At 34.8% G+C, this 16,749-nt stretch overlaps 1 protein-coding gene across 3 annotated transcripts in view; it reads right to left on the reverse strand.

The window, feature by feature from the left end:
• LOC117565745 (nostrin) overlaps positions 1 to 16,739 on the reverse strand; it is a 32,643-nt gene extending 15,904 nt beyond the window's left edge. The window contains exons 1-3 of one of the 3 annotated variants that reach the window (XM_034245023.2): positions 16,501 to 16,739; positions 15,586 to 15,713; positions 2,774 to 3,034 (exon numbers count right to left, since the gene is read on the reverse strand). In XM_034245023.2, the coding sequence (XP_034100914.1) occupies positions 2,774 to 3,034; positions 15,586 to 15,627 (303 nt within the window). In that variant the 5' untranslated portion in view covers positions 15,628 to 15,713; positions 16,501 to 16,739. Of the gene's footprint in view, positions 1 to 2,773; positions 3,035 to 15,585 lie in introns of all 3 variants that reach the window. The other 2 variants (XM_034245012.2, XM_052008651.1) reach the window with 2 other exon arrangements.
• Between the last annotated feature and the right edge of the window lie 10 nt (positions 16,740 to 16,749).

Consider the following 16,749-nt stretch of genomic DNA (forward strand, 5'->3'; position numbering starts at 1 on the left):
ATATCGATTTGGTATATTTTTCACTCTGTGGTATATTTCAATTAGAGTACTAGATAGATAGATAATAGAATATATCAAATAAAGCCTTCGGTATATTTTAGTATTTTTGCAGTATATTAACTAGGTATATTGTATAAATAATACCGCACTGCTTTGCTTTTATTCAAAATGGGTATCTCACAGTCGAGCACACTCGATTGTAGCTTTCTAACATATTTTGTTACTATTTCAATTTCATAGATTTTTAATAGATACAAATCGCTTAGCTAGTTACAACTAATCTACGTATTTTATTTTATATTAATTACGAAAAATGCCCTCAGAAATTCTACTTCTGATTTGCATTTTGAGTCATCTACAGAGTGGTTTGTTTGTTTTGTTGTTTTTTTATTTGTTAATTTTAAAATTGGTTTTGCGGTCACATATTTGCAATAACTGGCCTGAAGGTCACTTTTGCTTAAGCTACACTTTGTACTATTGAGTTTCAAGCAAAGAATAAATACAGAAATAAGTAAATAATAGAAAGTAAGATGAAAAATAGCTGAGCTCGTTTTGCACGTTGATAAATAAATAATGCAAAGAAATATGATCTTGTACCACTGTGCGCTGTCTGCTTCAATAATTTAACCAGCTAAATGCACGTGCTGCTGCTGCCTCTGCCGCACTCGCAGTCGCAGTCGCCGTCGGTGACGCTGCCGCAGTTTAGAAGTACCGGTATTATGGGCAATGTCAGTTGCAGTTGCATAACTGTTGCAAATTTATGCAGCTTTGCACTTGCAGTCGAAGTTGGAGATGGAGTTGGAGTTGGAGTCTTAGTTGCATTTACACTACATGTGAATACGTATTTGCATTAGCATTGAGAGCGTGATTATCACTGACGCGATGCGATGCAGTTCACATGACTTCAATGTTGACTGCGACGCCGGCAGCGACGCCGACAGCGGCAGCGATAGTGACTGCTGCACTTGTTGCTTGACCGAGATTCGCAAAGTTCTTGCACAAGTCTGTCGCGACTTCATCTCCATAAAAACCGTAGAGCGATGTGACAATAATGCTTAAAAAGCCGTTGATCGACTCGTTTTTTCTTCGTTCTTTTCGTTTTTCGTTCAACTCGAGAATTTCGATTTGACATTTATGTGGTAAATTTGTTGTGCATCAGGATTTGAGTTACGATAAGATTATGCAAAACTTACTTGGTCACATTTGTTTGGTCTCTCGCTTACATAGTCAAAGGGAAATGATCATTTCTTTTGTCGCTTACCTGCAAACATACAGAAATTATGTATTAGTAATCGTTAGCTGAGGGATCTAAGTACTTGGCAGATGAGTTAATGGAGAACCAAATAAAATAAAACCAACACCAATTCCGTATACCATGAGAGAATAAATGTTTACATGGTATCTAAAGGCTGTGACTGAAGTTGAATGGGTTTGTGATTGACATAAACTACATTAATTAAGAACTTAATTGAATATAAGAATTGAAACTGTTACATTATTATTAAAATTTTGGAAGTACATTACTAAAATGAAACATAAATATTAACTTAGGAACACATATTAAATTTGATTGAACATAAAACATAAATATTAACTTAGTAACACATATTCATTTTCAGTTTTCATCATTTAAATTATTTTGTTTTAATTTGATTTGATTTGATCAAGAAACACAATAATTTGTGGTAATTAAAATTTAAACATTTTGAACATATGATTAAAAAATTTAAAATCAAACTACAAATATTAATATTGACTGTTATATTTTCCAATTATTCATTTTAATTTGGTTGCTTCAGAAATGTTGGAAGTAGATTCAAAAGAATTAACAAATTATTAAAGTTTTAGGTAAACCAAAATATTAATTTTCAATTTTCTTCGATTCAATTTCGTTGGTTAACAAACATTCTGCTAACGTTTATATTCTATATTATATTATGATTATTTCTTATTTTATAATTAAACATATAATTATATAAATCTACATACATAGTTAACTGTATTATAGTAATTACATTGTCAGCTCATGAATTAAGCGAGGCGCGTAATTTAAACGTGCAACACTGGCGCCATCTGTCAGCAGCTTTTGCGACGCACAGTTTGTGTTGCATATTTATGGGGGCAATGAAATGAGAAAAGCTTGCAAGCAGCAAGCAAGCGACAAGTTTTAGCACCTGCGCAGACAGATCAATTAAGTATACGCTTGATTGCCGCAAAGCGATCAAAAGACCTTGCGAAATATGTATGTATTTATTTGCATAGAGCAAGCAGCAAATGCAAAAAGGGTATAAACAAAAATCGTGAGCTGAGCTGAAAGTCATAAGTCATAGAAATAAGTTATAACCACTGTTACCAACTGAGGCGAGTTGATATTGCTTATTGCTTATAAAATACGAGTAAAGTTGCACTTAGTTGCTAAATGGGCGAGTGGTAAACGAGTTTAACACAGTCACACAACAACATAACACTGAGAACGATGCAAATGCATGGTGGTGGGGGGTGGTGGGGAATGTCGATGCTTGGAGGGAGAGAGGGTAACACATAATAAAATTAATTTCCATTAATTGACGCGAAACGAGCGAAAATGTTCGAGTAGGCGATGTAGTAGTAAAACAAGTATGTAGTTGTTGGTTGGTTTGTTTATTTGGTTGGTTGGTTGGTTGGTTGATTGGTTGATTGGTTGGTTGGATGGCAACGTATGGAGCGAGAGAGAGAGAGATGGAGAGAACACGTATGAAGGCGACTGGGAGATGTTCGGCTGCAACCTGCTTACCTGCGCATTACCCATTAGAGCATCTTCCTCAATTTCCGTTTGCTGCAGAACTTCCTCAACATTTGCATAAAGCGCTTCCTCTTGTTGTTGTGCTTGCTGCTCGACTTGTTGTTGTTGCTGTTCGAGCTGTTGCAGTTTTTGTTTCTTCTGTTCTTGCTTCGATTGCGAGCTCAGATTGATGGCAGATTTCGATTTACTTTTGGCATAGCGAGCTGAGCAACGTAAGCTTTTAAGCACGCCATACGAGCGCGCATTGGCTAGCTTTTTGTATAATATAAGAAAGAGATAGTCAGATAGATAGAGACAGAGACAGAGAGAAGTGCAACGCGGGGGGAATTCAAGTTGCTAAATATTACTATATATACAAATATTTATATTTTTATGGTACATAAGACAAGCAAGGTACAAAGCAGTTAAATCAACAAATACTTAAGGCAAATAATTGTGGTAGGTGCAAGGGGGAAGGGAGATTGACTCTGTGTTATGTCCACTTTCTATTGAGTACGTGAGGCGAACATGTCCCCAGACTTGTCTGTCCAATGTCTTCGAACCCAACAGTTAGTATGGATCTGCCAACTTCCGGCACAAGTTGGCAACAAGTTGGCTACCCGTGTTAGGTGTTGCGTCTTGTTGTCAATGTCCACAACGATGGATGATTCAATAGAAAAGAAAACACATGTACATATGTATGTACTACGTTGCACGGCAAACGCTTTCTATATATAGACCCATGACCGATGTTGTTCACGACGATTGCAAAGTTAGCGCGCAGATAAAACCAATGAACTTAACAATGAACAACAAATTAACAACAACAAATTACTATTACTAGTCATGGCGCAAAACAATTAATGACTCGGCGCAACAACAACAACGGACAACGAGTTGTATTAAGCATATTGCGCATACGCAGCGTGTGCTATTTAAATGACAACAACATTGGCCCAAAGAAAGTTGCAGTTGCTACACACGTTGTTTTTCAATTTGTTTTTTGTAGTAGAACACGTCTAACCAGAATCCACATAAAAACAGCAAAACAAATTTCAACCACTTGCCACTTGTCTGGGTTTCAATTGCAACCGAGCAGCAATTAACGTTTGCTAACAATTGCGCCAACCGACTCAACTATAAAGCCAACTCAAGCCAAATGTCGTGCGATCGCCAGCTCTCGACGCGTCGCGACTCGGTTCGCATTGCACACGTAGTATGTTAGCTTCAGCTTCGTATTGCGCAAATTGACGCCCTGTGAAATACTATAAAAACAAAACAAAAACAGAAACAGAAAAACAACAACAAAATTAACAACAAAATAAAACTCAAAACCCATTGACGAACTCTGACGCGGCAAACATGTAAAGAATCACTGTCATTAGCCGTAAATAATATACGGGATATGCGAGGGCTGCTTAAGAAATCTCTAAGCAACTAGAGGCTTAGCTGTTTTGACTGACAATCTAGTATATTTTCACCTCTATGGTATATTTCGAGCGTAGCACTTCATCGATATACCAAATATGGAATATAGTATATTTATAATTATTTCTATTTCGGTATACTTCAGTATTTTTGCGGTATATTATTCTGTATATTTTATTCAACATGGGTAACAGGTGTCTCACAGCTGCTTTGACTGACAATCTAGTATATTTTCACCTCTATGGTATATTGCGAATGCAGCAGTTCATCAATATACCTAATATGGAATATAGTATATTTCTAATGTACTACTTTATCGATATACCAAACATGGCCTTCGGTATATTTTAGTATTTTTGCGGTATATTTTATTCAACAGGGTTAGCAGGTATTTCAGAGTCGAGCACACTCGAATGTAGCTTTCTTACTAGTTAGTTTTTCAAAAGAGTTTGAAGCTTTTTATGCTGGTAATCGAACTTTTAAGTTTCATACTCTTTATATTTATTATATAATAGAAAATCTGCATGTCAATTAAATGCAAATCAATCAGCCAAGCAATTATAAAAACAGCTGATGATTACAACTAATAAATTAAGCTATTACCGGTTAAAGAGTTCATTTCGCATTCAAGATTTTAATTGCAGCTGTTTAATTAATATCAATAATTAAAATAAGAATAAATTGTATTAAAGGCTCATTTAACTAGTAAATATCTTTAAATAAATAAATGCATAATCAGAAATATTTATATTTCCGTTTTATATATAATTGGTAGCATATTGTTGAACTTCCATAAATACATTTTTATGTATTTAATTCAAATAAATCTATTAATGCAACATCACAAACATATTTCAGATTTATATATAAATTGTTACAAATTTTTCAACTAGTAAATTAACATAAATACATGTATAGTTCCAATTTATATATAAAAACATTTTAAGTAACATAATACATTATTTTATTCGTTCATCTCAATAAAAATATTTTATTCATTATTGACTAGTAAATGAAATAAATACGTTAATGCTCAAGTTTTAAGTTCATTTCGAAATTTCCTAAGCTTTCAAACTTCCCTCGCTAGACCGTATGGTCGACATTGTTTGAATTGTATTGTGTTTAACACATCAGCGAGTATTCAATGTGCCTTTAACTGCGGCTCAATGAAACTAGTGGCCACAGCTGGCTATGACTTTGGCTCGAACAATGGGCAAAAGCATACCAAGGCACTTAAAGTACAGTGGAAAATGTTTGAACTTGGAATTACGTTGCATGTGAAACGAGTTAACAGCTTGCGAATCGATATTGCCATATTTTCTCACTTGTTATCGCTATCGTTATCGCTTTTGTCATCGTTGTTATCGTTGCTTAAAGTTCAACGAACTGACTTGGGCACAAGGAGAACTTCCATTAAGCCGAACTCGAAGTCGAGCAGAATTAAGAACAACAACAACAATCTATAATCAAGTCGCTCTTAATTGGTTCAATTAGGCCTTAAAAGCGTTTCGAATGGTCAACAGCAGGAAATTATGCTGGCCATAAATACAAAATTGAGTTGTGGAAAAGTTTACAGCGTGCGTCTGGTTAGCGCTTTTATTTTGGGATTAGAGATGATGAAATACTCATCAAATCAGACAATTGCGCAAGACATGCATCACATTGCGTTCGGTTTGGTTTCCAAAAAAACTTTGCAAGAGTTTTGAAAAACAAAGGAAACACAAAACTAATAACTTATGTTGAAATCAAAAGTAGAAATAAACAACTAAGAAAACTACAGTCGAGTGTGCCCGACTGAGGGATACTCGCTACCCATTTTGTATCCTATTTTCAATAAAACGATATTCAGCAAATATAACAGAAAAATACTAAAATATATCCATCTTCAATAAAAGCCATAGTCAACAAATATAAAGAAAATATACCGTAAAATATTAAAATATACACATTTTCGCAGAGATCATATACAATAAATATACCAAAACATATTACAAAATACTAAATATAACCATATTCAATGAAACCTATATTCAAGAAATGTACTTTAACTGTAGAGCAAAAATAGTCAATTCTACCTATTTTCAATAAAACTATATTCAAAAAATATACCAAAATATATCACAAATATACTGAAGTAAACCCCTCTTTCCTATAGGTATAATAATTAATGATGCACAACTCGGAAAATATTTGTTTGCAAAAATTACCAGAAAATATTTACTTTGAAATGTTTGTATATTGCTTATTGCAATCGAAATTTATTATCTATATACATACATACATATACATTTATGCAAGCTACAAATTTATACCGAGCTATATGTCACACCCTAGAAAATACTTTAAATTTGCCATATAATTTACAACTAATAAAATATTGTTCAATTTGTTTAGCTTGCTTTGAGACACACTCAAAAAAATGCTTTACTAGAAAATACTTCAATTTTGCTAACCAATTAAAAGCTAATAAAATATTGGCTGTTCAATTCAATTTGTATTAACTAGATTTTCCCTTCAATTTTTTCTCAAGTTACTAACAAAATACAAAACTAATTAGTAGTTAGAGCGTAAAAAAGTGATTAATAAAAAATATTACTTATTTAATTTTTTTCGTAAATTTGTTCATTGTTGTAAGTTCGATTTGCTAAGAAAAGAGAGAAAGAGCGTTGTGTGAATTGTAGGTCAGTGACGGGACGACTGACTAATGTTCGACCACGCCCCTTCCCCTTCCGCTTCCTCTTGCCCTCACCCATTGTTGGTTGGGCGTGACAAATACGAAGCAAGCGATACGAACAAGTGTAGTTAGAATATTTCGTTGATTGCATGTTTACCTTATTCGCAATTGTTTATCAGCTGAGCAACAATTGAAGTCATTCAGCAGTTAAAAATAAAGTCAAAACAAAAAAACCGAAAAGAGTCAAATGAATAAGGCAAAACAAACAAAATGTGAATAGCACGAAATGAATGTGGGCCAGAACAAAGCGCATACATTTTGTTGTACCAATGAATACACTCACTTGATTCGTGGGTGTTTGTCTTAATGCCAAATGTGAACAGGTAATCAACAGAAGTTGCTTCTTTCAAATGTTCAACAGAATGTCACTTGGAAAATAAGTAAAGAATTCATATACTATATATTGCTTAATCGACATCGATATACTCAAATTTAAGTTGGATTAAAATACATAGTTTGCTATTACAAATGCATCAGCTTTAAGATACTCCTGAATGACTATTACATAGAGATATATTTTTTTTTGTCAAATATCAATTTTTATTATTTATACATCTGCAATTGGATAAAAGTTGTCCAAGTTATTTAAAAATACTTTTGTATTGCTGCTTTGACTGACAATCTGGTATATTTTGCACAGTTTGATATATTTTTATTGTAGTAGTATATCAATATACTAAAATATAGCCTTTATGTACATTTTAGTATTTTTGTGGCATATTAATTTGGTATATTTTAATAATAATACCGCACTGTTTTGCTCTTCTACAAAATTATTTTTATAGAGTAAATGAATCCGAGATACTTCAAGTCTAGTCATTATAAAGACAAGTTCTTATATTGTATATTATTATATATATGTAGTTTAATATACATATTATATATATTTTCATACTGAAACTCCAACCATAGCTTCGATTATGCATTATTCAATTTTTTGGCTAATTAGTCACAACTTATTTATGATTGTCGTATAATTTAAGATCGTTTGATTTATAGCCAATAGCGAGCGCATGACTAACTGGCTTTTCGATATTCAATTTTATTGTCACCAGCTCTTAGAACAACTGAGATTCCCATTAGGAGACGAACAGACAGACGTAAAGTGCATTTAAGCAACTCAGTGCTTAGCTAGCAGATTTTATATTACTTATTTACAAAGCCAACTCATGCGGGTGGAATGATAAATTTCTACTTAGAAATTTCCACAGTTAGTTATTGTTATTGCTGTTGTGGTTGCTGTTGCTGTTGTTGCTGCTGTTGATTGTTGTTGCAGTTAACGAGGTCGCGCGCCTAGGCCATAGACAAAGTCTGTTCACGTTTTTGTTACCATTTCAAATAATTTTCGTTGTTGGTGTCTTGTGTCTTGAAAATCAATTAACATTCAAGTTTCCACGCCTCAGCCACGAGTCGCCTCGCAGAGTTGTTGCTGTTGCTGCTGCTGCTGCTGCGATTGTTGCTGCTCTGGCTTATATAGGCCAAAGCGCTGACCGTAGCATTGAACGTGACTTGGCTTTAACTGTCTTTGGTGTGTGTGTGTGTGTGTTTGTGCCTCTCCAGTCTTCAGCTGCTGCTGCTCTCATTTCCCATTGTGTGTGTGTGTGAGTTTTGCCCCCGTTTCAAGGTCGCTGCGGCAGTTGCAAGTGCATTTTGTTGCTGGCCCACCCATGACTGCTCACATCATAAAACAAACAAAGTAAAGTACACGCATTTCCACACTGACTTTTCACTTTATCTTATTATTCTTCTTCTTTGCTCGCCCTGTCTTAACTCTACTTAACTGCTGGCCATATCTCAGCTCGTAACTGTCTTAACTATTGCGCCGAAAGATAGCAGTCGTAAAAGAAAAAAAGGTTGGTAAAAAGATATATACCTTTATATGTGTATACTGTGTACCCACAGTTTGTGTGACTGCCACATAATAATCGTAAATATAATAACAAAACTTATTTTTTAACACACATTTTCAGTTTGTTACTCTTGCTCTGGCTGTCATTTAATTTTTGCCCCGTTTTAGTTTCTTTCCACTCATGTTTAGTTAGGGTTTTTTTTATTTGTATACCCGTTACCAGTATTGTAGAAAGGTATAATAACTTTAGGCCTGCAGGAAATCTATGTCACAGGTAGAAGGAGACATGTCTGACCCCATAAAGTATATAAATTCTTGATCAGCGTCGTGACGTCTCTTCGTCTTAATTTCTTTCATAGTCTGGTATATTTTGTACTATACGGCATATAATGAATGTTATAATGTATGGATATAGTCTTCGGTATTTTAGCATTTTTTGTCAGTCCGGTATATTTTCCACTCTATGATATATGGTGAATATTATAGTGTATGGATATACCAAATATAGCCTTCGGTATTTTAGTATTTTTTGAAAATATGGTATATTCTACTCTATGAAGCATAGTGAATGTAATAGTGTATGGATATGCAAAATATAGTCCTCGGTGTTTTAGTATTTTTTTGCTAATCCGGTATATTTTCCACTCTATGATATATGGTGAACGTTATAGTGTATGGATATACCAAATATAGTCATCAGTATTTTAGTATTTTTTGACAATATGGTATATTCTACTCTATGAAGCATTGTGAATGTAATAGTGTATGGATATACCAAATATAGTCTTCGGTACTTTAGTATTTTTTTGACAATATGGTATATTTTCTCCATTTTTCATTCTCCATACTTCATTCTTAATATCGATATACCAAACATACCTTTTGGTATATTTCAGTATATTTGGCAAACTGGTATATTTTCTTTCCAATGGTATATTTTGAATGTAATCCTGTATCGATATCCCACATATAATTTCAGTGTATTTTAGTATTTTTTTGGTATATTCATTTGGTATATTTTAATAATAATACTCTACTGCTTTAATTATATTGAAAATGCGGAATGGGTAACTCACAGTTGAGCACACTTGACTGTATATTTTTAACTTGTTTTTTTTTTGCTCTCGCCTCTACGTGTGTTTAGCTGCTGGCTTGGCACACAAACAAAACAACGACGGACAGAGGAAAAAAGGTAATAATACTACAACGATCCATTTCGGCACTTTCACTGTCTAATTGTCGCAAAATTTCTTTGCACCGTCAGCTTCCAAAGTTGGCAATTTAGTTAGCGACGCGATCCGACAATAACATTTGTTAGATCAACAAACTAGCAAACTAAAAACTAACACAACTCGCAACTCGCAACTAACAAAAACTCGTAAATATCTATCTAGCCACTCGATCTACGAGTCTTCGAATGAGATTGCAGCTGCTTATGTAAGGATGCTCGTCTCCACTTTTTGGCCGAGTTGATCGGTTTAAGAGATATGTATGTGAATATTCGAGTAACATACTTGAATTGAATTTAGGGTCAACATCAAAGTTGATTTCGTTTGCTTGTGTGTGAGTTACTCAAATAGAGGCAATAACAGCAAAGTGCGCATGGCAAATAATTGAAAAAAAAAACAAACAAAATTATTAATTCAAAAAGAAAGATAAAAAAATTTTCTAAATGAAAAGACTCTTTTTGTGTACAATAATAATAATTATTAATATATGAAGTATTTAAAAAATTATTAATTCATAAATACAGATCAAGAAATTTCTAAAAAAAAATACCATTCTGTTGTTGTACAATAATAATTATTAATATTAATATAGGTATTTTCAGCGCCTTTAACAAAATTGTTACAAAATTTGATGTGAAAATACTTATTTATTTAAAAGATATTTGAAGGCGTTTCAAACGAGTGAACAGATGAACAAATTCAACTATCCTTATAAGCAATGTCTTTTGTTTACATTAATCCCAGTTTATTAGACTCCTTAGAGAAGAATTTGTTGAAAAGTTAAGTCAATACTATCAAAACAAGATAATGCATGCATTTTAATACACTTCACTATCAGCTTAATTAAATTGAAAATTATAAAGATATCGCAGCAGAAGTTGTGGAACTTTTATACCCTGCACTCAAAATACTCACTACATTCTAGATTATTCCGCAAAATTTCATAATAAAAAGCAAGGTTTTTTTAAGTAGCAATTTCACACAAGGTATAATTCAATTGTCGATGGTCGTAATCTATGCCTTTTACACTTATTTGGTATTTTTAAGTAGTACTTTTGATTCGAGGGCATAAATGAATTGTCGATTTTCTTATTTAATATAGTTGTAATTGTTAAGCTGCACGTTGTATAGCTTTAAATAAATTCACACGTGGAATACAGAAAACTCACAAAGCTGCAAAACAAGCTTAAATGTTATTGAAATTCACATAATTTTATGCGAGAATTGTGGCTTTCAACTACTAGAAATATTTATAATTAATGAACTATACTAAGTACATTTTCACAATGCCGGAAAGTATTGCAAAGTATTCTCTTAATTGCAAATCAAATCAAATCAAATAAAAAATGCAAATTAAAGATCGCTCAAGTTTTTGTCGATGATTCTCTTGAGATTACTCAGCATCAATTTGCATAATTTAAACTAGAGTTTACACAGGTTGTGTGTGAGTTGAAATGCTCAGCTGAGTAATCGCATTTCGATGAAATCCAGAAATTATGGAAAAACATATTTGAACTGAGGCAATTGTTTTGGTTTTTGGCTGTTGTTTGGAAATTGGTTAACAATTTGTGAGCTTGTAATCTAATCGCAATCATGTTTGCCTTTAACTGCAGTCGCAATCGCAGTCACAGCAGAAAAAGTTTCACTCACGCTGCCCAAATTGCACATCCATCAATTCAGATTGTGAATTGTGTACTCAATGGCATTCATATACTCATACACAGCAGCAACTCCTCTTCCTGAGAGAGTTGGAGTTGAAGTTGCCTTCATATATGGCAATTTCGAGGTACGGCCTCACTACATCCGGTGTGGCCAAAGTTTTTCCGCACTCTCTTTTGTTTCGGACTCTTTCCTATATGCTTTTTACTTTTCTGCGCTTTTTTTTTGTTTTGTGCTTTTATGGGTAATTTAAATATTTTCTTTACGAAACGAGTCTGGTAATTAAAAGTTCATTGTCGTGTTTGTTTGTTGTTGTTAGTTTTGTTTTTTTGCCAGCATTATGTGGAAACGATTTTGCAATATGCCAAAAAAACACAGAGAGAAAGAGAGAGGGATAGAGACAACAACATACAGCAAATGGAAACCCGCCCAGCAAACCAGTTGCTGAGGCTTCGACCTCATCACAAAACGTTTTCAGCAGCGATTTTCCCACATGAAAATGATGACAAAATGTGCAGGAGGCTTCATCGTCATCGAGTCATCGTCTTCATCTTCGTCATCGTCATCGTCATCGTCGTCATAGTTATTTTCATTGGCTTGGAAAATCATGTGGCAAGATCACGTAGCGCATAGCACGTACCCCAAATGCAACCGTGCAACACACACACACACACACACAACACTCCATGCAGCATAGTGAAAGTTTGCAAGCGGCTGCTCGATACTCTTGGTACTCTTGGCCTGGCCTGCTCTCCGGTCTCCGGTCTCTGGTCTGTTGTCTGGCCATGGCCCGGCAAGGCAAGGCAAGGCAACCTGGCGTCCATTCCCCTCCTCGGTTCGCGACTCTTCACTCTCTAAAAGCCAGGCCAATGCCTTGGCTGATGACGACGCTAAGTTGATGACAATTTGCCGTAATTGAACTTGAAGCTAAAGTCAAGGAAGCAACTGCAGCCACAGCCTCAGCAACAGCAACAGCAACTTGCAGCACCTGCGCTGCGCAACTCAAAAGATGCGCCGACAGTCGCAACAGTCACGACACTTTGCGCAATCAATGCGCGATGGGATTTTCGGGGTTTCGGGCTTTGCAAATACGGAAACTGCCAGGGAATACTCTACTCTTAGTAGCTTTCGCATTTAATCGCCGTGCCATAATGTGATTAGAGAGGCGGCCAAAGATAACAATCTTTACAATCTCGACATTGTTCTCGCCAGCTGGTTGTAGAACATTTCACAGCACAACGAAAGTGGGCCTAAATATATATATAGAGTTCTAGAAAGTGGCCCACTCGCTGGTCAAACAAAACAGCGTTCAAAGAAATGTATAAAAAAAAAAAATAAACCAGCAACAAGCAGAAGCCGAAGCTGAGGCAGAAAAAATGGAGACGTGATCAAAGCACGCGTGAAACATAATGACAAACAACAAAGAATGCTGCATACGAGTACGAGAAGAGAGTGAAGTGAACGAGAGTTCATAAACTAGATCTTATCGCGTCTGAGTCTGATTGCTCTCGTCAGCACAATCAATGTTGTGCTACAGTTTGCCACAGCATCAACAGCAGCAAACAAAATGTTTTGCCACTTGAACTTAACTAAGTGCGGCTCGAGTTTGCCTTTCAGCATTTTCCACACACACAAAAACTTAATGATGTGAAAAGTACGTGAAAAGTTCATTTCTAGAGCATTCTATTTTCTATTTTCTATTTTTTTTTTGTTTAGCTAAACTTGAATTCCAAAAACTAAGCCTATTTCATTGTATCTTCAAATATGAATTGCTAATTCATTTCACAGAACATTTGATTTTTTATACCCTCTTCCTATAGGGTAGAAGAGTATTTTAACTTTGTGCCTTCATAAAATGTGTGTAACTTCCAGATGTAGCTATTTTCGACCCTATAAAGTATATGTGTATATTCTTGATAAGCGTGAACAACCGCGACTGTCTGTCTGTCCGTCTGTCTGTATGAACACCTAGATCCAGAGACTATAATTGATTTCAAGCTAGAGTTTTAGTACATATAATAATAATCACAGTCTTTATGATTCCTAAAAATTTGGTTGCGATCAGATAATAAATTTTGAACTTATTAAATAAATTCTTTTGTATGAGGAAAAACGCCTACAGCAATCGGGTCTAAGTAGCTTTGGGTTGCAATCTGGTATATTTTGTACTCTATGAATGTAGTACTATATCATTATAACAAATATAGACCTTGAATATTTTAGTATTTATGCGGTTATTACTTTGGTGTGTTATAAAAATAATACCGCACTGTTTTACTTTCATTAAAAATTGGTAACAGTCTCACAGTCGAGTACACTCAGTTGTATCTTTCTTACTTGGTTTATATTTATATTTTAGATAGGAGTCAAACTTGAACAAAGTTTACAAATATTTTTGAGAATATTTGTAAACTTTGTTAAAGTTTGACTGATTTGAAAGAATAAAATTCAGATAATTAACTATGCAATTTTGTCAATTTTAAAGTATTTGCATATTTACTATAATGAAAATGTACTACTAAAAATGTATCTTAATATTCTGTACAACAAATAATAATGTATTTTCGCAAGTCAAAATGTATACATTATTTTCTATGTTCATTTCATATTTCTTACTATAATAAAAATGCATTTTCTTAAATCAACTTTATTACAAAAACAATTTTTTTTTTTTGTAATATATGTTTTTCGCCCACAATGAAAACCAATTTTGACTAAATGTCGAATGTCAAAAATTGTACACGCCATTTTCAAGTGTAATTAATTTCCAAATTTGTACACATGTAAATGTCAATAAAAACAAACTTCTTCATTGCTTGTTTTACAAAACGAAATAATAGACTGAGAGTCTAAAACCAAAAAAAAAAAAAGAAAAAGATTATTTAAAATGCTAAGCGATAAAAGAAACGCCAACGCAAACTCATTAAACAGAATTGTTTTGAAGTGAAGAACTCTTAAATATGATATAATATTTGAGCGCTCACAAAATTAACAAAAAAACAAATGCTCGATTCGAGTCAATTAAATGGCATATTAATTTATAACGCAGTTTTCGATTTGGTTACCAACAAAGATGTTTATTCATTTAAGCGGTGACCTCAAGCTGAATATTTTGTGCAATCCAAAGTTGTGAATTGATAAATAAATATGCATGAATTAGCATTTGCATTAAGTCAAAGTTAAAAACAGTTTTCTGTGTTGTGTTTTTATTTGATTCTTCGACTATTTGCACCACTGTGCCGACTAACGGCAGCTTTGAGAATATCACACTGATGAAGCAGAAGCATATTTGTAATGCGAATGATACGCACAATCTGGCCCAATAAAGAAAAAAAAAAGAGACACAAAAAACGAATCGAAAAAACAACAACAGCAGCGTGGACGATAAATCACATTGATTGTGCCAGATTTTCAACACTTTTCTATCGCAATTTTTCGATCAGTTCGACAGCTGATGGCGGAGAGATGGAGAAGATCGAGATGGAGATGGAGAGCTTAGCTAAGCGGGTCAGATGCAGATGCGTGGGGGCCAATTGGCCAATTGGCCAATCGGGCCACAGATGGCAAGACAGGTTAATTAACGATTTGTACTAATTAAGTTGCGACGCTCCCCATTGCAAGGGACAGTAGCAGTTGATAAATAGAGGGAAGGAAGGAGGGGGGCAAAAGATGTGCCATAAATTGTGCAAAAGAGCAAGAGGCCAAAGCAGCCAAGAGGCCGCCGAGTTGAGGTTGAGTTAATTATTATTTGTAGCAAGTAAGTAAGTAAGTACAAAAGTAGTAAATAAAAGTACGAGTATTCGGCACAGTTAGTTAGTTAGCTAGTTAATTATATTACTATATATAGTACTTATATATTTTCGTATTTGGTTAGCAAATCATTTCTGTGCGCTGTTGATTCGTGCAGTCGTGGAGCTCAACTCACCCATGAATTATCTCGGAATTGTGACATATTTCGCGTGGACATATAGAGTGGGAGTGGGAGTGGCAGGGGCGGGCGGGGCGTATAACTGCCTCCCAAAATCCAATTTCAATTCCAATTGCAGTCTGTCTCTGTTAACGGTTCGTTTGTTTCAATAAATGATGGATAAGATACGATATGAATTTATCTATATTTATGTATATGTATTTATGTAGTTTATGTATTGTTGTGACGCGACTTCGACGACGACGACGACGACGAACGCGACGCGTTTTACTTTCAGTTTCAATTTCAATTTCGATTTGCAAAATTTCTCGTTTCGCGTTTTCGCTGTTTTTCGATTTTTCTTTGCGGCGGCTTTTTTGGGGGGCTTTTATCTAAGCATTTTGTAAGCAAAGTTGCCAGCTAACAAACACACACATACACACATGCAGGTGGCTACCAATACACTGGCAATTTGCAGCTAAGCGTAACGCATGAAAATGAGCGCCAAAAAAATACTGAAAACACTGGAAAAACTGAAAAACAGCGCTCGAGATACTTTTTGTATCTTTTTGCAAGCAGTCAGCCGAAACAGTTGTAGTTGTTGATGTTGGTGCTGTTGTTGATGTTGGTGTTAGGGCAAAATACCCTAGAGACAGAGCACAATGCGGACAAATACAAGAGTACAAAAAGCACAACACAAACACACACACACACAAATTACAGACGACACTTGGCCAACAATTGCAGTTGCAGTTGCAAATTGAGATACATTTTTATTTTGTTGGCCCGCACTTGAGATAGAGTTACGAGCACAGAGATGAAGAGCCCGCAACCTTGCTGTTTTTGAACAAGCAATTCATTTACATTTGGCAGTTGCAGTTGCACTTGCTTTATTTCGTATTTCGTTTACGTTTACGTTTACGTTGCAATTACCCGTTTCCAGTGGCAGTTGCACCACAAGCGACGGCAGCAGCAGCAATCGAAAAATGTTAACAAAAACACCACACACAAACACGCCGAACGTTGTCAAAAAAAAAAATAAAACCACAAAAAAATATGAAACAAAATATCGAAACAAAAATCAAAAGCGAAATAACCGCGATAAGCAATTAGCCGAGCGCGGGTTTTGCCCTCGAACGCTGCCGAACCGAACTTGTTGGCTCTGTGCCGCTTACTAAAACA

This window comes from Drosophila albomicans, chromosome X (genome assembly GCF_009650485.2).
Source record: "Drosophila albomicans strain 15112-1751.03 chromosome X, ASM965048v2, whole genome shotgun sequence".
Classification (NCBI taxonomy): Eukaryota; Metazoa; Arthropoda; class Insecta; order Diptera; family Drosophilidae; genus Drosophila; species Drosophila albomicans.